A 16,372-nucleotide genomic window follows, 5' to 3' on the forward strand; every position below is an offset into this window, starting at 1 on the left:
GAAAAATTTCTTTTCTTTTTAAAAAGTAAATCTAAGTTGAAATTAGCTTGAAGAAGCCTAGAACTTCTTGGAAATGGTTTTGTTTTGTGTGGTTTGTTATTTTGTATATTTAAGCTTTCTATAAATATTTAAAACCGAAAATCGATAACTGTATTTTTATTAAGTTTATATTTAATACATAAATATTTAAAATTTAGCGAGCGCATTACTTTTATGACAGGTGTTGCATCACTTTTCACAATGTATTTAAAGTCGCACGTCAATTTGCGCTTTCTAATCGATTAAACATTGCGCGAAAACGTCAGAAATATTATATCTAATTTTAATTTTATATTTTGTAAGCCATTAAACTTGAAATCTATTAGTATTAAGAGAATTGCATCTTATGTTTGTAACGCTTTAGTATTTTGGTTTTAAAATAGCATTACTAAATAGACTATAAATTATCTAAAAATTGTCTACAAGACTAAATAAAAACAAATGGTCTTGTAGCATTCTAGAAGGGTTACTTGAGAAAAAAGATAAGAATCACTCTTAACACTACCTACAGATAGTTTCTCAAAGCACTCTTGTGATCTACTAATAAAGTTGTGCCCACTTTTACTTTAAATTATCTAGAAACCTTCTTCGAGATATCTTGAGGGATTTGAACTCTTAAAATATTCAATCGAATTAAATTCTATTACATATCTTATAGTATATGTTTAGATATGGGTGTGCTGCTTGGGAATCCACGCGACGTTCTTTTTGCTCATCGTTAAATTTGTGCGGAACCCATATCGAACAACGCTTATGGAGGGACAGTTGCCCGTGAATAATAATAATATAATATTAATAATGTACTTATTTCTCTCCACAAACATAACAACTGAACATGAACAAAAGTAAGATAGACAAAAATAGTGTTTATATTATGTTTGCAAAAGACTGGTACCTAAACTAAGCATAAGCTTGTAATATAGGATACCAGGTCTTTCACCACAGACAACTTTCTCTTTCTCTTAATACTATGATTGCAGAGGTTAAAATTAAGTTTAAGACTTTTGTAGTTAGTTTTAGAATTTAAATGTAGGAACTAACTAAACTAATAATACAGTTTGAAAGTTTGTGCACTATGTGTGGGTGTGGGTGTGTGTGTGCGTGAGTGTGTGGTTGTAGTGGTTGTGAGTAAAGGGTTTTGTATATTAATAACTTAGGCTTTAACAATAAGAAGTTCCTCAACTTCATCGTAACTGCGTCCTAACAACCATTTCGTGATTAACGCTCTTGCTTCATGTATAGTGAGGAGTAAAATGTTTAATTTATTATTTAAAAAATTATAAAGACGACTACTCTGTAGTAGAAGAATCTTTGCGCAAACGAAGTTCTAGCGAAAGAGTCTTCGATTGGTAGACACAGAAGAATTTCTAGAAGGTGAAGTGATTGAGTGTTGACGCATTAAAGTCAGAAGCAGGTACAGTTGCCGTACTGACAGCACGTTTGCTTCCGGATATAGTTGCGATGTAGGAAAAAGTCGGGGTTTTAGATGTGCAACCTTCAGCAAACATCTTTGTGCTCGTTAGACTGTTTTTAGTAGTTCCACCCAAGACGTAATGCAATACGTAATTACTGATTGTACTAGCGCTAGATACACATTTCGCAAAGTTTTGCTGTCAGTGACTTGTCTAAGGTGTTGAGTTTCCGAATTCTTTAAGACAAACTTTGAATATGTAGATAGAAAGAGAGATTGTTATCAATAGTGATCCCAAGATAGCGTATGGTTTGTATTTTGTCAATACTTTTACAGTTGCAGGCAGTAGTTGGGGGAAATGAGCATGTATATATATTTCGTTTTGAGCTACAATGAGCGTTACAGAGTTTGCTGCTAGCCAGTGACTGACTACATTTAAACCTTGTTGGGCAGATACGAACACACCATCCCAGGGGTCACCATAGAATGTGTTGTGTCATACGCATAAGCAATTATTTTACAATTTGGTAGTTGTAGTTAACAGATCTCATTTATTTAGCATAAAAAGAGGGTTGGGCCAACAATACTACCTTGCGGGACACCATGTGTAATAGGGAGCTCATCACTGAGGTAGTCACCAAGTTTGACACGCTGAGTTCGATTTGTCAGGTATTCCGTCAATAATTTTAACTGTGTTCCTCTAATGGCAATCTTTTCCAGCTTCCCTATCAGGTTTGGAATTGAGATCGTATCGAAGGCCTTTGCGAGGCAATGAAAATAGTAATATACACTTCTTACCACTGTCAAGCTTTTTAACTAAAAAATCTGTAAAATCATGAACCGCATGATCCGCAGATATGTTTTTCCTAAAGCCATATTGAGCCTTCGCAAGAATGTGTTTGGTTTCAAGGTAGTTGACAAGTCTTTTATTGATAACACGCTCAAAGATTTTATCGTGAATAATAGTTTGTAATGCTGCTGATGCCATGCCCAGTTCTTGCTCAATCTCTACATATGTAGTTCGTCGGTCTTCACGAATTACTTTTTCGACAGCTTGAACGTTTTCTTGAGTAACCTCGATTGTCGATCGATCTGATTTCGCCTCATCTTCAAAGCTTACCCGTCCTCTTTTAAATTCAACAAACCAATTGAAAACTATAGCTCGTAAACAGGCAGTATCACCAAAAGTTGTGGCTAAAAGTTCAAAACGTTCTTGCGGATTTAAACCTTTTTTGTAGTCATAATAAATCGTAACACGAAAATAGAAATCACGTCGAGAGAACTCCATTGTTGCGAACAAAATTCCCGCCAAATTGTCTCCGAAAAATAAAAAAATAAAAAATAATTCGATTTAAGACGTGTTCCATTGTCAAATTTATTAGCAAATAACCTGCCTTTACGACGGTGTATAAACTTGCCAGAATGAAACAAGTGATAAAAGAGTATCTAATTTCTTTTGGCATGACCCTCGTAAATAAATATACCTAATTACACTGATACTTACTTTACCATGGCGCAGGTGGAAAGGTGTTGGTGGTCACCACTTCGCCATGGTAGTTTGATGGAGAATGAAAGACGAGTCGTGGGTTGGTAAATGACTGTTTTATATTTTGTTTGAGCTACTTATTTATACTAATTTAGTACGTGTGTCTTATGCTGATTCTCAAGGCATGGTTGTTAATGCTTGCACTAAGACGTGCATGAATGTCGGAAGAGGGTTAGACATTCTGGCACGTCTGTGGCTGCTACACTTACTAATAAATATATACCTACACGTTGCAGACTAGGACAGTGTCAGAAGATATTTACGCAATCTAGTTTTGAAAATAGGAAGCGACTTTGAATGTCGGAATTCAGACGGGAGTTCGTTCCATAGTTCAGCAGCCTTAATCGTAAAGGAGGTTTATTTCGGTAGATTATCCATTTTAGACCTAAGTTCACGGTTGTGATCCTCCCTAACTATTTTATTTATGCAATATAAGCAGGGAAAGCAATACACCCGGTTAAATAATTAAACTTAAATAACTTTTTTACAAAAAAAGTCAACGTCAATTTTGTGGGTCTGATAATTTTTATTGAAATCTGTTAGCAAAAGATTTTAGGAGGTCTTCTTCTTATCATATCGATGACATACATTATACTATAGTGGCCCAGAACTCAGCCACGCCGACCGCGTCGCTAGCAGCCGCCTAGTGCGCGTCTGCGCGTGTGCGCGTGTGCGCGCGTGTGTTAAGAGGGAGCAGAGGAAAAATTCCTAATCTTCGATTTGATTTTAGAGAGATATATCCACTTTAAAGTTAAAAATAAAATATTGTATGAGTAACTACACGATATATTCAAGCATAGACATTAATCAGAAACATAAAACAATAAAGTTTCCTCGATAGATAAAAATCACGAAATGACCTCTAATTTTCACATTTTTTCGATTCATCCTCGAAATGCTACAGGTTATTAGGACAAAAATTAGATAATTAATTATATTTATGCATGATCGACGCCTGTCACTACGGATTTTTTTTAATCCCTTTAGTTTTAGAGTTACTCCGCTAAAACGAATTTGGTACTTTTAATGCGCAAAATTCAACATCTCCTGTCGCATGTCACGCGAACTTCAGGCATACATTTGTTTCACAAATTTGGGCGGAGCCAACGTCAAAACTTTTTTGGCATGCTCCCTCTTAATGTGTTTGTGTGTGTACATATTAGTAGGTATAAATCAGTCACAACATAAAACATGAGATCGAAGTAATTTCACACAGTGAGGAGTACTGTAAGTAACTGGAGTCGAAGAACAGAAGAACACAAGTATTATTATCATTGGGTTTGTATTGATAGCTGAGCTTCAGTAGACTGATAGTCGAGACTGAGCAACCAATTTGTGACTTTATTCTTACATACATTTTTAGTCAATGAGTGTAAGGCAAGTAAATTATTCACTTTATTATATAGGTAGCTTCCGAGAAAACAGAAGAACTTTCCAGCGAATTTATATTATATAGTTCACATAGCGTTATTTCTTTCTTCTGTCAATCACTTTGGTAATAATACATTACTTGGTTGACAGTTACATCATGGTAAGAATATGAGTAATATTATAATAAGCTTACTTAAGGTTACATTGAAATAAGATTGTTTTTGGAAAGGTTATGGAGGCCCCCAGTTCGTTGCCCAGTATGGAGGGGCCTTCCACCTCGGGATGAAAAGATCGTCTGATGTTAGACGAGCCTTACATTTAGACCCGGGGGACCATTGTGTCTTTCTTCTCGGGGAGGGGCAGTGCTGGGTGCGGCCAGCCGCTGGTGGAGGCGCGGACGAGCGAGACTAAACCGTTCCTCCACCTGCAGTGGAGAGGAGGAACACCCCGGGGTTTTGATGCAGTTGGGTTGCTCCCCTTCAGGGTTCAACCCAGCTCCACATAACCCCAGCTCTGCCCCCGTAGGGCCGGGCAGAAAAAGAAATAAAGGGCACACAGGGCACGATATGAGGTGGTCTATCGTTTCAATCGCACAGCGCAAGCAGTCCAGGTTAGAACCATCCGAAAATCCCCACCTGAACAAATTGTTCGTGCTCCGACCAACCTGAGTTCGAAACCTGTTCAAAGACTTCCAGATCGACCATGGTAATTCGTGTCCAGAAGGAAGATTCTCAGAAGGTGGGACAAACGTAGATGGTACACTTTCGCGCCAAAGGTTGCACCTCGCCTGAGCCGGCTCAATACTCAAAGGATCGACATTTGACATCCATAATATTAACCTTAGAGCTAAGTCCAAACTCATGGTACCACGATTTCGTTTAACCAAGGCAAATGACTCTTTTATGGGGAACTGTATACATTTTACAATAAGATTCCGGAGCATAATTATATTAATATTATCATTTCCTAAGTTTAAAAACTAAATTAAAAATATTTTGATCGGAAAGTCACATTACAAAATTGAAGACTACGTGTTAGATAAAGATGTATGGAAAGACGACATGGCTCTAGATTCCACACAAATTTGATTCAAAGTGTATTCCATAGCATTCAAGTTTATTTGAAAACAGCAATCCCTAGAGTTATTTGCTCGTTCTTCTCTGGGAAGTCAGCACACTGAACGAGCAGTAGCTTAAAAATGACGTTTTCAAGTGTAAATTTATTTTACCTATGGTATAAATGATATTTTGACTTTGTCAAAACTTTTCCGGCTTGTCAGTCTCTGTTGCACTGTGAAGTGATCATACGTAGGGTGCCGACTGTTGATGGCCATTTTTGCTCTTTCGCAAGATGCCGCTACGTTTCTGCATTTGCCAGCTAGTGGCTAAAGTAATCTTACCGGGATCGGCTTAAGACAGCCAGTTATGGTCCGGCAAGTCTCATTTAAGGCTATATCCACAAATTTTTCATGGGTAGAACGGCTTTAAAGTGCCAGCCCAGTAGTATGGATGTGCTGCGGCGAAGCTCCCCACTTGGTGGTGATTTTTTAGACAATATCCATAAATGTATCGTACATTTTTTCTAAGATCGTTATTTAATAGTAAATACTTAAACCATTTGATGTAGCAAAATAGTTTTCCCCGCTTCTCCTTCGGTGACTCTATGCCACCATAAAGCCCCATTTAGATGGAGAGAGTTTATAGCACGCGATTATCGCCAGCAATAATCGCCATAAGATTATCGTATCATAATGTTTACATTCAGGCAAGAACTAAAATCTCGTCTACGATTGTCATACGAGATTCGCAAGCAACTTAATCGCCTCCTCGACTGTTTACACACAGAAATATGTAGTAAGGAGATTCTTGCTTACGAGTTTTCGACTTGTCTAAACACGATCTCGTATGACATTTTTTCAAGTTCATATGATAATCGTACAAATCGGTTTGAACCATTTTGAGTGCGACAATTGCCATTCGAGTTCAGTGATTACTGCGGTATTGAATAATTAATATTATCAAAGTGACGCAAAAATCAATGAATAAAAATTAAATCTGTCCAAATGGCAGAAATCTGTCCAAATGGCAGAAATCTGCCACAAATGGTCACAGTTCTCAATATCTATGTGATATTGACGTTCCTTTGCAGCTTTCGTTATCTCTCATTTAAATATTGTCTTAATATTTTTGTCACATTGTGTTTTATTTTTTGCTTTATGTCACTGTTTGATTATTTCATTAGGTATTTTATAGCTTTAATGTGTTATGTGTGTACTATAAAATGACCATTACTTCAGGTAGGCAAACATTCAATCTTGCTTAAAATCAAACGTTACCTAATCTATGGTCAAACTGAATCAATTACGTTGTGTTCTTGCATCTGTACTAAGATACAATGTTTTTATTCCCGATTTCTAAAAATATACAAAAATATATTGATAACTAGCATTGACCTACCATTATATGGACGTCGGGTTTGAGCTAAAAAGTGTCCGCACCTATAGGGCGTTAAAATACGGAGCGTCAATCGCGCAACAGTCTTCATTTGTTCGAGTGACATCGCGGTTGTCAATCATGCAGTACCATATAATAATAACTTGTAAAAATTACCGCAGTAAAGTGTAAAAACAGGATTTTGTATCATATTTTCACTAAACAAATATATTGTTTTATCATAGTTCTCATTTAAAAGTGTTTTTTGTACAGTTTTATCGTATTTAATTTATATATAAATGAATCGTAAATATAAATTACAAAAGCACACAAAATAATCAAATAGCTAACTGTCCTTTTTCTACACATTGCATGCGCAAACGATGGAAAGAGACTCATTACGTCAATTTCAAGAAGCTTGTATAACCTTTTTGGTCATTTTCAATTGTTCGAACCACAAGCGATTGAAATATTTAGAACAAAGAAACTATAGAGTCGCTTTGATTTTCAATATTTATTAATATTTAAAAAATAAAAAATATTTTTTATTAATGATGTTTAATTCGAGCTAACGAAATAAAATGTCAAATGTATTTTTTTAGGAAGATTACAAAACTAAACTAAATCGGTTTTCGGAATTACGGTTTACGTTTAGTTGGAATATCAGTACATTTCTTATAGTACACGCTTATTTTTACATTTGTAGGAATATTTGCATGTATCTGCCCAACTCTTTATTATTTCTTTAAGTGAATTGTAATTAATATTTACGATAAAGGCTACTCCATTACTCTTGCGTTCAAGTAATTTTCAGTCGAAGGTAAATATGGTGCATTTTGTTAAATTTTCAGTAGAAGCTGAATATGGTGTTATTGGGCCCTTAAATTTTTGCAAGCAAAATTAGGCAGTATTGCAATAACATTACAATTTAAATTAAATGTTTTATTTTTTTATATTTCGTTACATGTCACTACGTTTGTATAGGTTAACATCGGACATTTTTTTCGTGGTTTTAGAATTAGACCCGACGTCCATTTGTTGGTAGGTTAACTTGGTATAAACTAAAAATTATACTAGCAAAGTCCATGAACGGTTCTTCGTCGTTATTATGGCAGCTTTCGCCATCCTTCTTTGACAAACTTCAGAACGGGTTTCTGACGTAATATTTTACTTTGAACTTTTCACGGGGTTTGAAAGTTTCGGTAAATAAATTGAGATATAAGTATGTAAGTCTCACATTTCGCTTCGGTGGCTCTATTCTGGGAAGGGTAGCAGTTTCTTTGCAAACCATTACTGCAGCCGCTGTAAGAAAGCATTACACAACGTCATAAATAAAATTAATTTAAGGTTATGGACATGGTAACCTCAGTAATTTGAATTTGATGAAGTCAATACGAATTATTTTATAAATAGTACAGAAGTGTACTTCTGCGAGGGCAAGTTATTACGCGTTTAATACCTAGTGAATATTTTGAATATGTTTTTTAAGTGGCGTAATTTAGTATAATCTTTTGATAATACGCGGAAATTTTTAATGAAACTGGTGGGAATCAAGTTACATGGACGCCTCGCCCCTGCTAAGTTAACCTCTCGATACTACGAATGTTGAATTGTATTAGGTCAAAGATTTTATTAGTAAAAAAAAGTAGATACATTATGTTATACAGCAACTAGCGCTTACAAAAGGCACCACTTACACACACAAATATGCGCCACGCTGAAACATGGCAATATCCAAGCCTAGCTTAGCCTGTAGTATAGTCTGTCATTTTTAAAGACGGAGTAAAATTATATTTCCTGGGTTGCCAGTTTTGATAAAAATCTAAAAAAAAATTGTTAGTTGTCGACAGTTTTATCGATAGATAGTGGAAGGTAAAATTTTAACAAAAATGTCGATATTGTGAATGTTACAACATTTTAATGATTTCCATCGTGTATGTAACCAGAAATTGAGACGAAATGTCATTTAATTTCTTTGAAAACCATTTTGCCAAACCATTACGGTGACAACTGCGCTCCGATTGGCCAACCCGAATTCGAAACAATTGACGGGTGTCGTCAATTGTTTCACTTCAAAACTACCAGTTTAAGTATAATGGACGAAATTGAAAAATTACACGTTATTTAATATTTAATTGCCGTTTTGCTGTTTTTCCCACACCAAAGAATGGAATAGACCCCCATAGTTAAATATATTATACAATAAATACAGAATAGTTTTGGAATATACGTACACACAGGTCAGTTGTTGGCGCTGTACTATTTCAGCTTTCTAATTTGTGACTTCAGTGCAAATGAGAGTTGATATTTAAAACTGACATAAGGCCCATTTGCCTGACGCATTGCCAGTGATGGTTGGCCCTTCGTCTCTATTCCTGGTTATATACTCGATGCACTAGCTGCTTGCAAGATGGCAACACTTGCGCAATGAACTGTCATCTTACTTCATCTTCAAAAAGACGGACTATGGTTTTTGTAAAATCTCATAACATATGACGGCATCTTTTGTAATGTAAACGATTGCCTCTAACGTTCCTTACATTCGGCAGCTTCAGAGCACAACGCGAGACTGATCTCAATTAGCCCACTTTAACATACCACATACCCACTTATTTTACTTACTTTGTATTACGCTAAATAGGTGGGTCTATCTAAGAGCTGTTACATCGCTACACTTGGGTTTTATAGACGATTGCATACAATCACCTCCAAATCGGAAGTATAGCGATGCAATCTCGCGTTCACTCTAAATATAAATTTACCTTGAATCTCCGTGTGGACCACACTCGAAGTCTGTAAAAAATATATTATATATATTATTACAAGTATGTTTATTGAATTGCTCTTTAATGTTTATTCCAATATTAACCGCTCACGCGATGCGCTCATCATACCGCAAAATGGCGGCTATTTGGTTTCGCAAATTAGAAAAGGATTCAGTTTAAATACAAGTTTTTATAAATAAAAATTATTATTCTGCATTGCTAAATAAATACCCTCCGTACTACAACAAAAATATCTCAAATAAAATGCAGTAATACACCGCAAATCCTGCACTTAAAAAGCACTAATGAAATTTTTGGTGTACTTGGATTAATATGATAATATTCCGTTTGAGTGGTTCTAACGTTTACCATGAAATTACTCCTTAAAGTATAGTTTATAAACATTTATATTCAGGGTAAACTAAAAAAACGCTACTTACGGTATGTTTTCAATAAATAAACACCGAAATCACCAGCCCAAACAATACCTAAAACACACGATTGTCGTGAAGTATTTTTGAAGTTGTTCATTTTTTTTAAATGACAGACCCAGGCATTAAAAACTTTATGGTTTGCTAGAGTAGTTACCGAAATAGCAATTAGTATTAGTTCTTTTACCTGTTATAACTTCGATATCCGATAAATCGGTATAAAATCATCACCGGCACCTCTAGGTGTGGTATGTGTCTACGGCTGCATGTATCGCGTGAGCGGTTAAAGAGCAATTATTATTAACTATTATTTTATTCCAAAGATTCGCGAAGCGTTACGCTTCCACATTTATATGACGAGCGGTTAGGGAGTGGAATTCCTTGCCTGAAGACTTGTTCCCTGAACGTTATAACTTGGACCTTTTCAAGGTGACAGTGAATAGGCATTATTTAGGTATGCATGCTCCATCGTCGACCTCATCGTCACTTTCCATCAGGTGAGATGGAGGTTAAATGCGCACTTACATTTGAATAAAAAATATATTATAAGACAATTTACATTACTAAGTGTCAAGAGACGAACAAGTCTTGTGTCAGATAATTAAATGTTAAAAGTTAGTAATGTAGTTCTGCGCGGTCACTTGCATCCCACACAGGCACGGGGTGCACCCTTCTATTCTGCCGTCGTTACTTGAAAGGGCGCTTGTGACTAAAACACAAAACTGAGAAAATAATGTTTAAATAAATTGAATGAAAAAATATCTGCTGTTTCCAAACGAAAAAATCTAGACATTGTCTGCAAACGCAGACAAGTTATACGCAAAATATGGAATTTATAAAATATTTTATTACTTGTGCTTCATTATTTAATTATTACACTTTCTCCTCTTCAACTTGGTAAAAAAATGTTCGTCAAATATTCAATAATAGGTAAGATAGGCGCAAGTAATCACTTATGCCTTGTCAACTTAGCATTAATTACAACACTATTGTAAACGTTAGTGTAATGTCTGTAACGTTAATGTAAAGATAGTCGTAGCTTGACATTTTCAGAAGTTTTATTCCTAATGAAATGTAACATTTTCACTTTAATTTGTGTGAACAAACTGCAACTGTCATCTGAGAAATTATTTTTCGGTAACAACAATTAACAATTTGTTTTGTATATGCGTCCAATTAACTTAGTTTGACCATAAAAGAGTGGGTACTTACGCCCTTTTCTCATACGGTAATTTCATACCTGTATTAGGTATGAAAAAAAAGGAAAGGAAGGAAAAAAACATTAAATTATGGCAGATTCGTCTTTTTCTTTTTGCTGATCACGGCAGTACATGTAACTACTATTTTGAAAAAGTGTCACTTACGTCCTTTCAACTTACGGCAGCGTTACCACTGTTAGATACAAATGCTATACGACACGGTACGTTGAAGTAGGTACGGCAGCGCGATGTCGTGTACGCAGTCTCCAATACCTTTGATTAATCTGGCTTTTTCCCTTTAAACCAAACCACTGCAATGCTGCATGTTCAGAGTCCTTACTGTGGTTTTCAGATAAGACACTGTTAGCTGTCCCCTTATCTGATATAAATAACTTCGTCTTGATCGTTATCTGTCTCTTTTTCATTCCATCTTCTCTTCTATAATTCTTCTAAAGAAACTGTCGTGACTTATCAAACGCTTAAATATCTTTCTCTTTCTGTTCTCTATTGTCTTTAAAAAGCTTATATTTTATTATGAAAACTAACGCGGTTATCACACATTATAATATAAAAGTAACGGGACCTCTTCTTCGCTTACGTCATCCACGTCGTTACTACTAACATGGTGAGCTCTGTGTGCTGGACTGTTCCTGACAACAATCCTATGGACAGCAGTAGTGAAGAAGCGTTCCAGGACGCGCTGACGCAACGTATCAGCCCCCCGAGTTCCCCACTGCGGACTGCGTCATCGGCGCGCGCGCAGAGAGCCGCAGCGCGCAGTGCTAGACGTGACGCGGTCGCGAACGTTGCACTCAACCCCTGAAGAAGACCATCGATTATGGTCGAAACTAGTCGGACCGCTTCCGACTAAAATATTATGCGAGTAAGCCCCGTTACATTTATATTATAATTTTTTTATATTATTATTTTCAGGTGCTAACACCAGCACCTATGTAACAGGAAAACTTACGCTCTTATCAGCCATGAAAGTGTGCCTGTCGTTGAAATTCTCTCCAGGAGTACATCGCGGTGCCGACGTTTCATATTTATATCTCGGCTGGGAACATAAGAGAAATATATGTGGTATAATCAACGAAAAGGGATGAGCGCCCAATTACACAAAAGATGTCGCGCGACCGCCCTAGGCAACAACATTTAAATTTCTTGGAATAATAGAACGGTGCAGTCGCCACATAGACCAAAGACACGCCAGTATCGCCCACGCGCCCAGTTTGCTTATTTAAGGTAAAACGTAAAGTTGAAAGAATAGAGCATATTTTGCCATGACAGTTAGACGCAGTTAGACGCGGTCGCTACGCGACGACTGGACGGCGGCCGCGCGACGTGAGCGCGATAAAATTCGTATAGAATAAACGATAAGGGCTAAAATTATTTCTTCTTCCTGCACCAACATAAGATAAATTTATTTCAATATAACTTAAGTTGTATTTTACTTATAGTTTTTAAGAATAAAAACTCCAATGTAGTAATTTAAACTTATTTATTCGTTGTCACTTCGTAGAAACGTCTACAATTCCAAATTCACAATTTCTGTTCACTAATTATTTTTCCTAATTACTTAATTTAATAATAAACTTTTATATTCGACTTCTTTCGAACGAGCAACCCACAAGACTGTTCGCCACCGCATTTTTTCTTTTTTCCTCCCTTCTACCCCTACTTCTTTTCCCTCCAATGGATACTCGCTTTTGATTGGTCAGTATAACAACCAATCAAAATCGAGCATCAGTGGCGCCACAAGTACATAAAAATAATACTTATGGCGCCAAAAATAATATGCAACTAGAATATATTCTTTAAAATTAAGGGAATCATGACACTCGGCCATCCGTCTTAGTGCCACCACCCGGTGCACGGTTTATAAATATTGAGTACATTTTACAGTATAGAATAAACGGAAAGTGTACAAATAAGGAATATTTAAATACATTACGAATAATAAATTTATAAACCAAATACAGTTTTGAAATCAGAGAAAGTAGAGATTAATTAATATACTTACATTATCAACATTTCACAAAATTTAAGTGGTAACATTTACTCGTTAGATACTACAAATCTACAACTGTATAATTTAAGTTTTCGTACTAGTATGTTTATAATTACTTGTAAAATAAAAAAAAACATTTTCTTTTTATATTACGATTGCTTAAATATTAAATTAATAAATAAATTTCACAACATAAATCAATCATGACACTCGGTACGGCACAGTCATTAATTATTGGCTGTCGTTTGTTAACGACGCTGCAACTCAGACAGAGGAATGTCATCCTCATCTTGTTCACTATCAGAAGGTTCTGTTTCTGAAGAGTCATAAGATTTGTGATCACCAGAACTAATTTTTATCCAAGGTCTTATTCTGTCTGCTGCAATAACGCTCTGATACGACTTTCTCTTTTTGCTAAAGCCTGGAATTTCTGTAATTTTGTACCTATCGTTTCCCAGTACTTCTAAAATTTTATAAGGACCCACAAATTTTGACAAAAGTTTTGTACTGTTACCCTTGTTGTAAAAATTAGTTCTTGTGATCTTGACTAGATCACCTTCTTTGTAAACAGTCGCGGGAGCACGGCCAGCGTCATGCTGACGTTTTTGTTTATCTTGACTGGCCTGAATATTGACACCAATCTCATCCCTCAAATCCTTCAAATTTTCAGGTTCGACATTTGTATCAATATCAAGCTTATTGGCTAGGCTATCGCGAAGTTTCATACCGAACAAGGCTTCTGATGGAGTTTTCTGGGTTGTAGCGTTAGTAGTGTTATTTAAGCTCCATTGTAATTTACCGAGGTGCATGTCCCAGGCGCGTTCATCATTACATAATATGTTGTATTTAGTCAAGGAATCCAATATAGTTTGATTATAACGTTCTGCTTGACCGTTCGCTCTAGGACATGCAACTGCATTTAGGGTGTGTTTTATACCGTGAAAGTCACAAAACCTTTTGAAAGCTGCAGACGTAAACGAGGTGCCACGATCGGAAATTATTCGAGAAGGCAACCCAAAATCGTAGAAAATATTTTCAAGAACTTTTAACGTGCATTTTGTTTTTGTGGTCTTCACGGGTTTCATAAAAGAATATTTCGTAAAGCCATCAACAATCGTCAATATGTAAGAATTTCCATTTCTGCTTCTCATAAAAGGACCAAGATGGTCAATATGGAGAGTGTGGAATGGAATATTTATCTTTTTAATTGGAAACAAATGACCCGTCTTATGCCTGGCGGCGCTATCTTTGTTATAAGCACATTCCAAACAAGACTCTACATATTTTTTTATGAATCGGCGCATCTTTGGGAACCAGAAGAGTGACTGAATTCGGTCAGTTGTTTTTGCGATACCTAGATGTCCCATGTCATCGTGATTGAACCGACAAACCTGAAACCTTGCATTGCGAGGGACTAATAGACGCAACCTATCATCGATTTTCCTATAAAGTTTGTGATCTCGAATGACATAATTCTTTTTAATTTCTTTCGATTCTTCGTCGTTCTCAGGTTTAAGGATTCTAACTATTCGCGAAATATCGGGGTCCATCATTTGCAATGTAAGCAACCAGTTCTCTTTTTCTATGTGGTAAACTGTGTAGCGAGAATCGTCGATGACGTCAGTTAATTTGGAATTTCGACTGAGGGCATCGACATGACCCATCTGAGTACCAGGCCGATACTCTATCTCAAATGTGAATTCACTAATTTGTAACCACCATCTGGCTATACGAGGCACCAGGTCACGTTTGGTGAGAGTTGTTCTGAGGGCATGGCAATCGGTTACTACTTTAAAAGGCATCCCCAATAGGTAAACTGTAAACTTCTTAAGAGAACTGACAATAGCTAGAGTTTCCAACTCGTACGAATGCAAGTGACGTTCTTCCGGAGTAGTTTGTCGACTGAAATAAGCAACCGGCTTTAAAACGCGTGGGTTTTCTTGCCATTGCAGTATTATTCCACCTATTCCAAGGGCACTGGCATCTGTGTGGAGTTCAGTGTCGAGTTTGGGGTTATAAAGTGACAGTATTGGTCGTTCCACCAATTTATTTTTCAGATGGGTAAATGCTTGTGACTGGGGGGTTTCCCATAGAAAGGGGGCATCCTTTTTCAACAAGTTTGTAAGAGGTCTAGCGATCTCACCGTATCCTCTTACAAATCTTCGAAAATAGCTTGTTAGGCCTAGAAATTGGCGAACTTCGTGAATATTTTTGGGCACAGGAAACTCTTTAACCGCTAATATTTTGTGCTCATTAGGCCTTATTCCGATAGCAGAGATCTCATAACCAAGATAGTTGATGGTATTGTCGAAAAATCGACATTTAGAAAGTTTGAGGGTAAAATTGTTCTCTCGTAAAAGTTTTAAAACGTCTTCCAACCTTTGAAGTCCTTGCTCCAGGTCCACAGATGGCACAAGAATATCGTCCAGATACGCGAGTGCCGACTCAAAGCGCTTTGAACCGAGCATTCTATTTATTGCCCTCTGGAAGACTGCCGGGGCATTCGCAAGACCAAATGGCATTCTTTTAAATTCATAATGACCGTCTGGTGTTACGAAACCGGTAAAGCGCCGGCTTTCTTTAGTCATAGGTATCTGGTAATAACCTGAAGCAAGGTCCAAAGTTGTGAAGTAAGAATTACCACTGAGATTGGTTAATTGGTCATCAATCAAGGGAAGGGGAAAACAGTCCTTTTTAGTCTTATTATTTAACGACCTAAAGTCAACGCACAAGCGTGGCTCGCCCGTCTTTTTTCTTACCATCAAAATTGGGCTTGCATAATCGGAATTAGATTCTTGGATGATATCGTTTTCTAGTAAGTCATTAATTACATTGCGTACTTGTTCTCTCTCAGAATGTGATAGTCTATAGGGTCGGTATACAACTGGTCTGTCGTCTGTCAGATCGATAGTCATTTCAACATTTTCTGCACATCCTATTTCGGCGAGGCCCATTGCAAAACAATCACGATAAGATTGTAAGAGGTTATGCAATTTATCTACTACTGTATCACTAACATTCTGGCCCACCTTGATATCTGCCCTACGAAGTGGTTCCCATACCGACACATCCTTCACAATCCTATTAACGTGACAAACCCTTTTTTCGACGAATGCAGTCGCTCTGGCTAAAATTGTGTTAGACTCCAACACAAAAGGATCATTTGC

At 36.7% G+C, this 16,372-nt stretch overlaps 1 protein-coding gene across 1 annotated transcript in view; it reads right to left on the minus strand.

The window, feature by feature from the left end:
* Positions 1 to 12,245, minus strand: part of LOC113234332 — a 19,276-nt gene extending 7,031 nt beyond the window's left edge. Inside the window, exons 1-3 of the mRNA XM_026469632.1 lie at positions 12,165 to 12,245; positions 9,562 to 9,592; positions 8,037 to 8,101 (exon numbers count right to left, since the gene is read on the minus strand). Of these exons, the coding sequence (XP_026325417.1) occupies positions 8,037 to 8,101; positions 9,562 to 9,592; positions 12,165 to 12,179 (111 nt within the window). The 5' untranslated portion in view covers positions 12,180 to 12,245. The remainder of the gene's footprint in view (positions 1 to 8,036; positions 8,102 to 9,561; positions 9,593 to 12,164) is intronic.
* Between the last annotated feature and the right edge of the window lie 4,127 nt (positions 12,246 to 16,372).

This window comes from Hyposmocoma kahamanoa, unplaced genomic scaffold (genome assembly GCF_003589595.1).
Source record: "Hyposmocoma kahamanoa isolate Upper Pololo Valley unplaced genomic scaffold, ASM358959v1 83, whole genome shotgun sequence".
Taxonomy (NCBI): Eukaryota; Metazoa; Arthropoda; class Insecta; order Lepidoptera; family Cosmopterigidae; genus Hyposmocoma; species Hyposmocoma kahamanoa.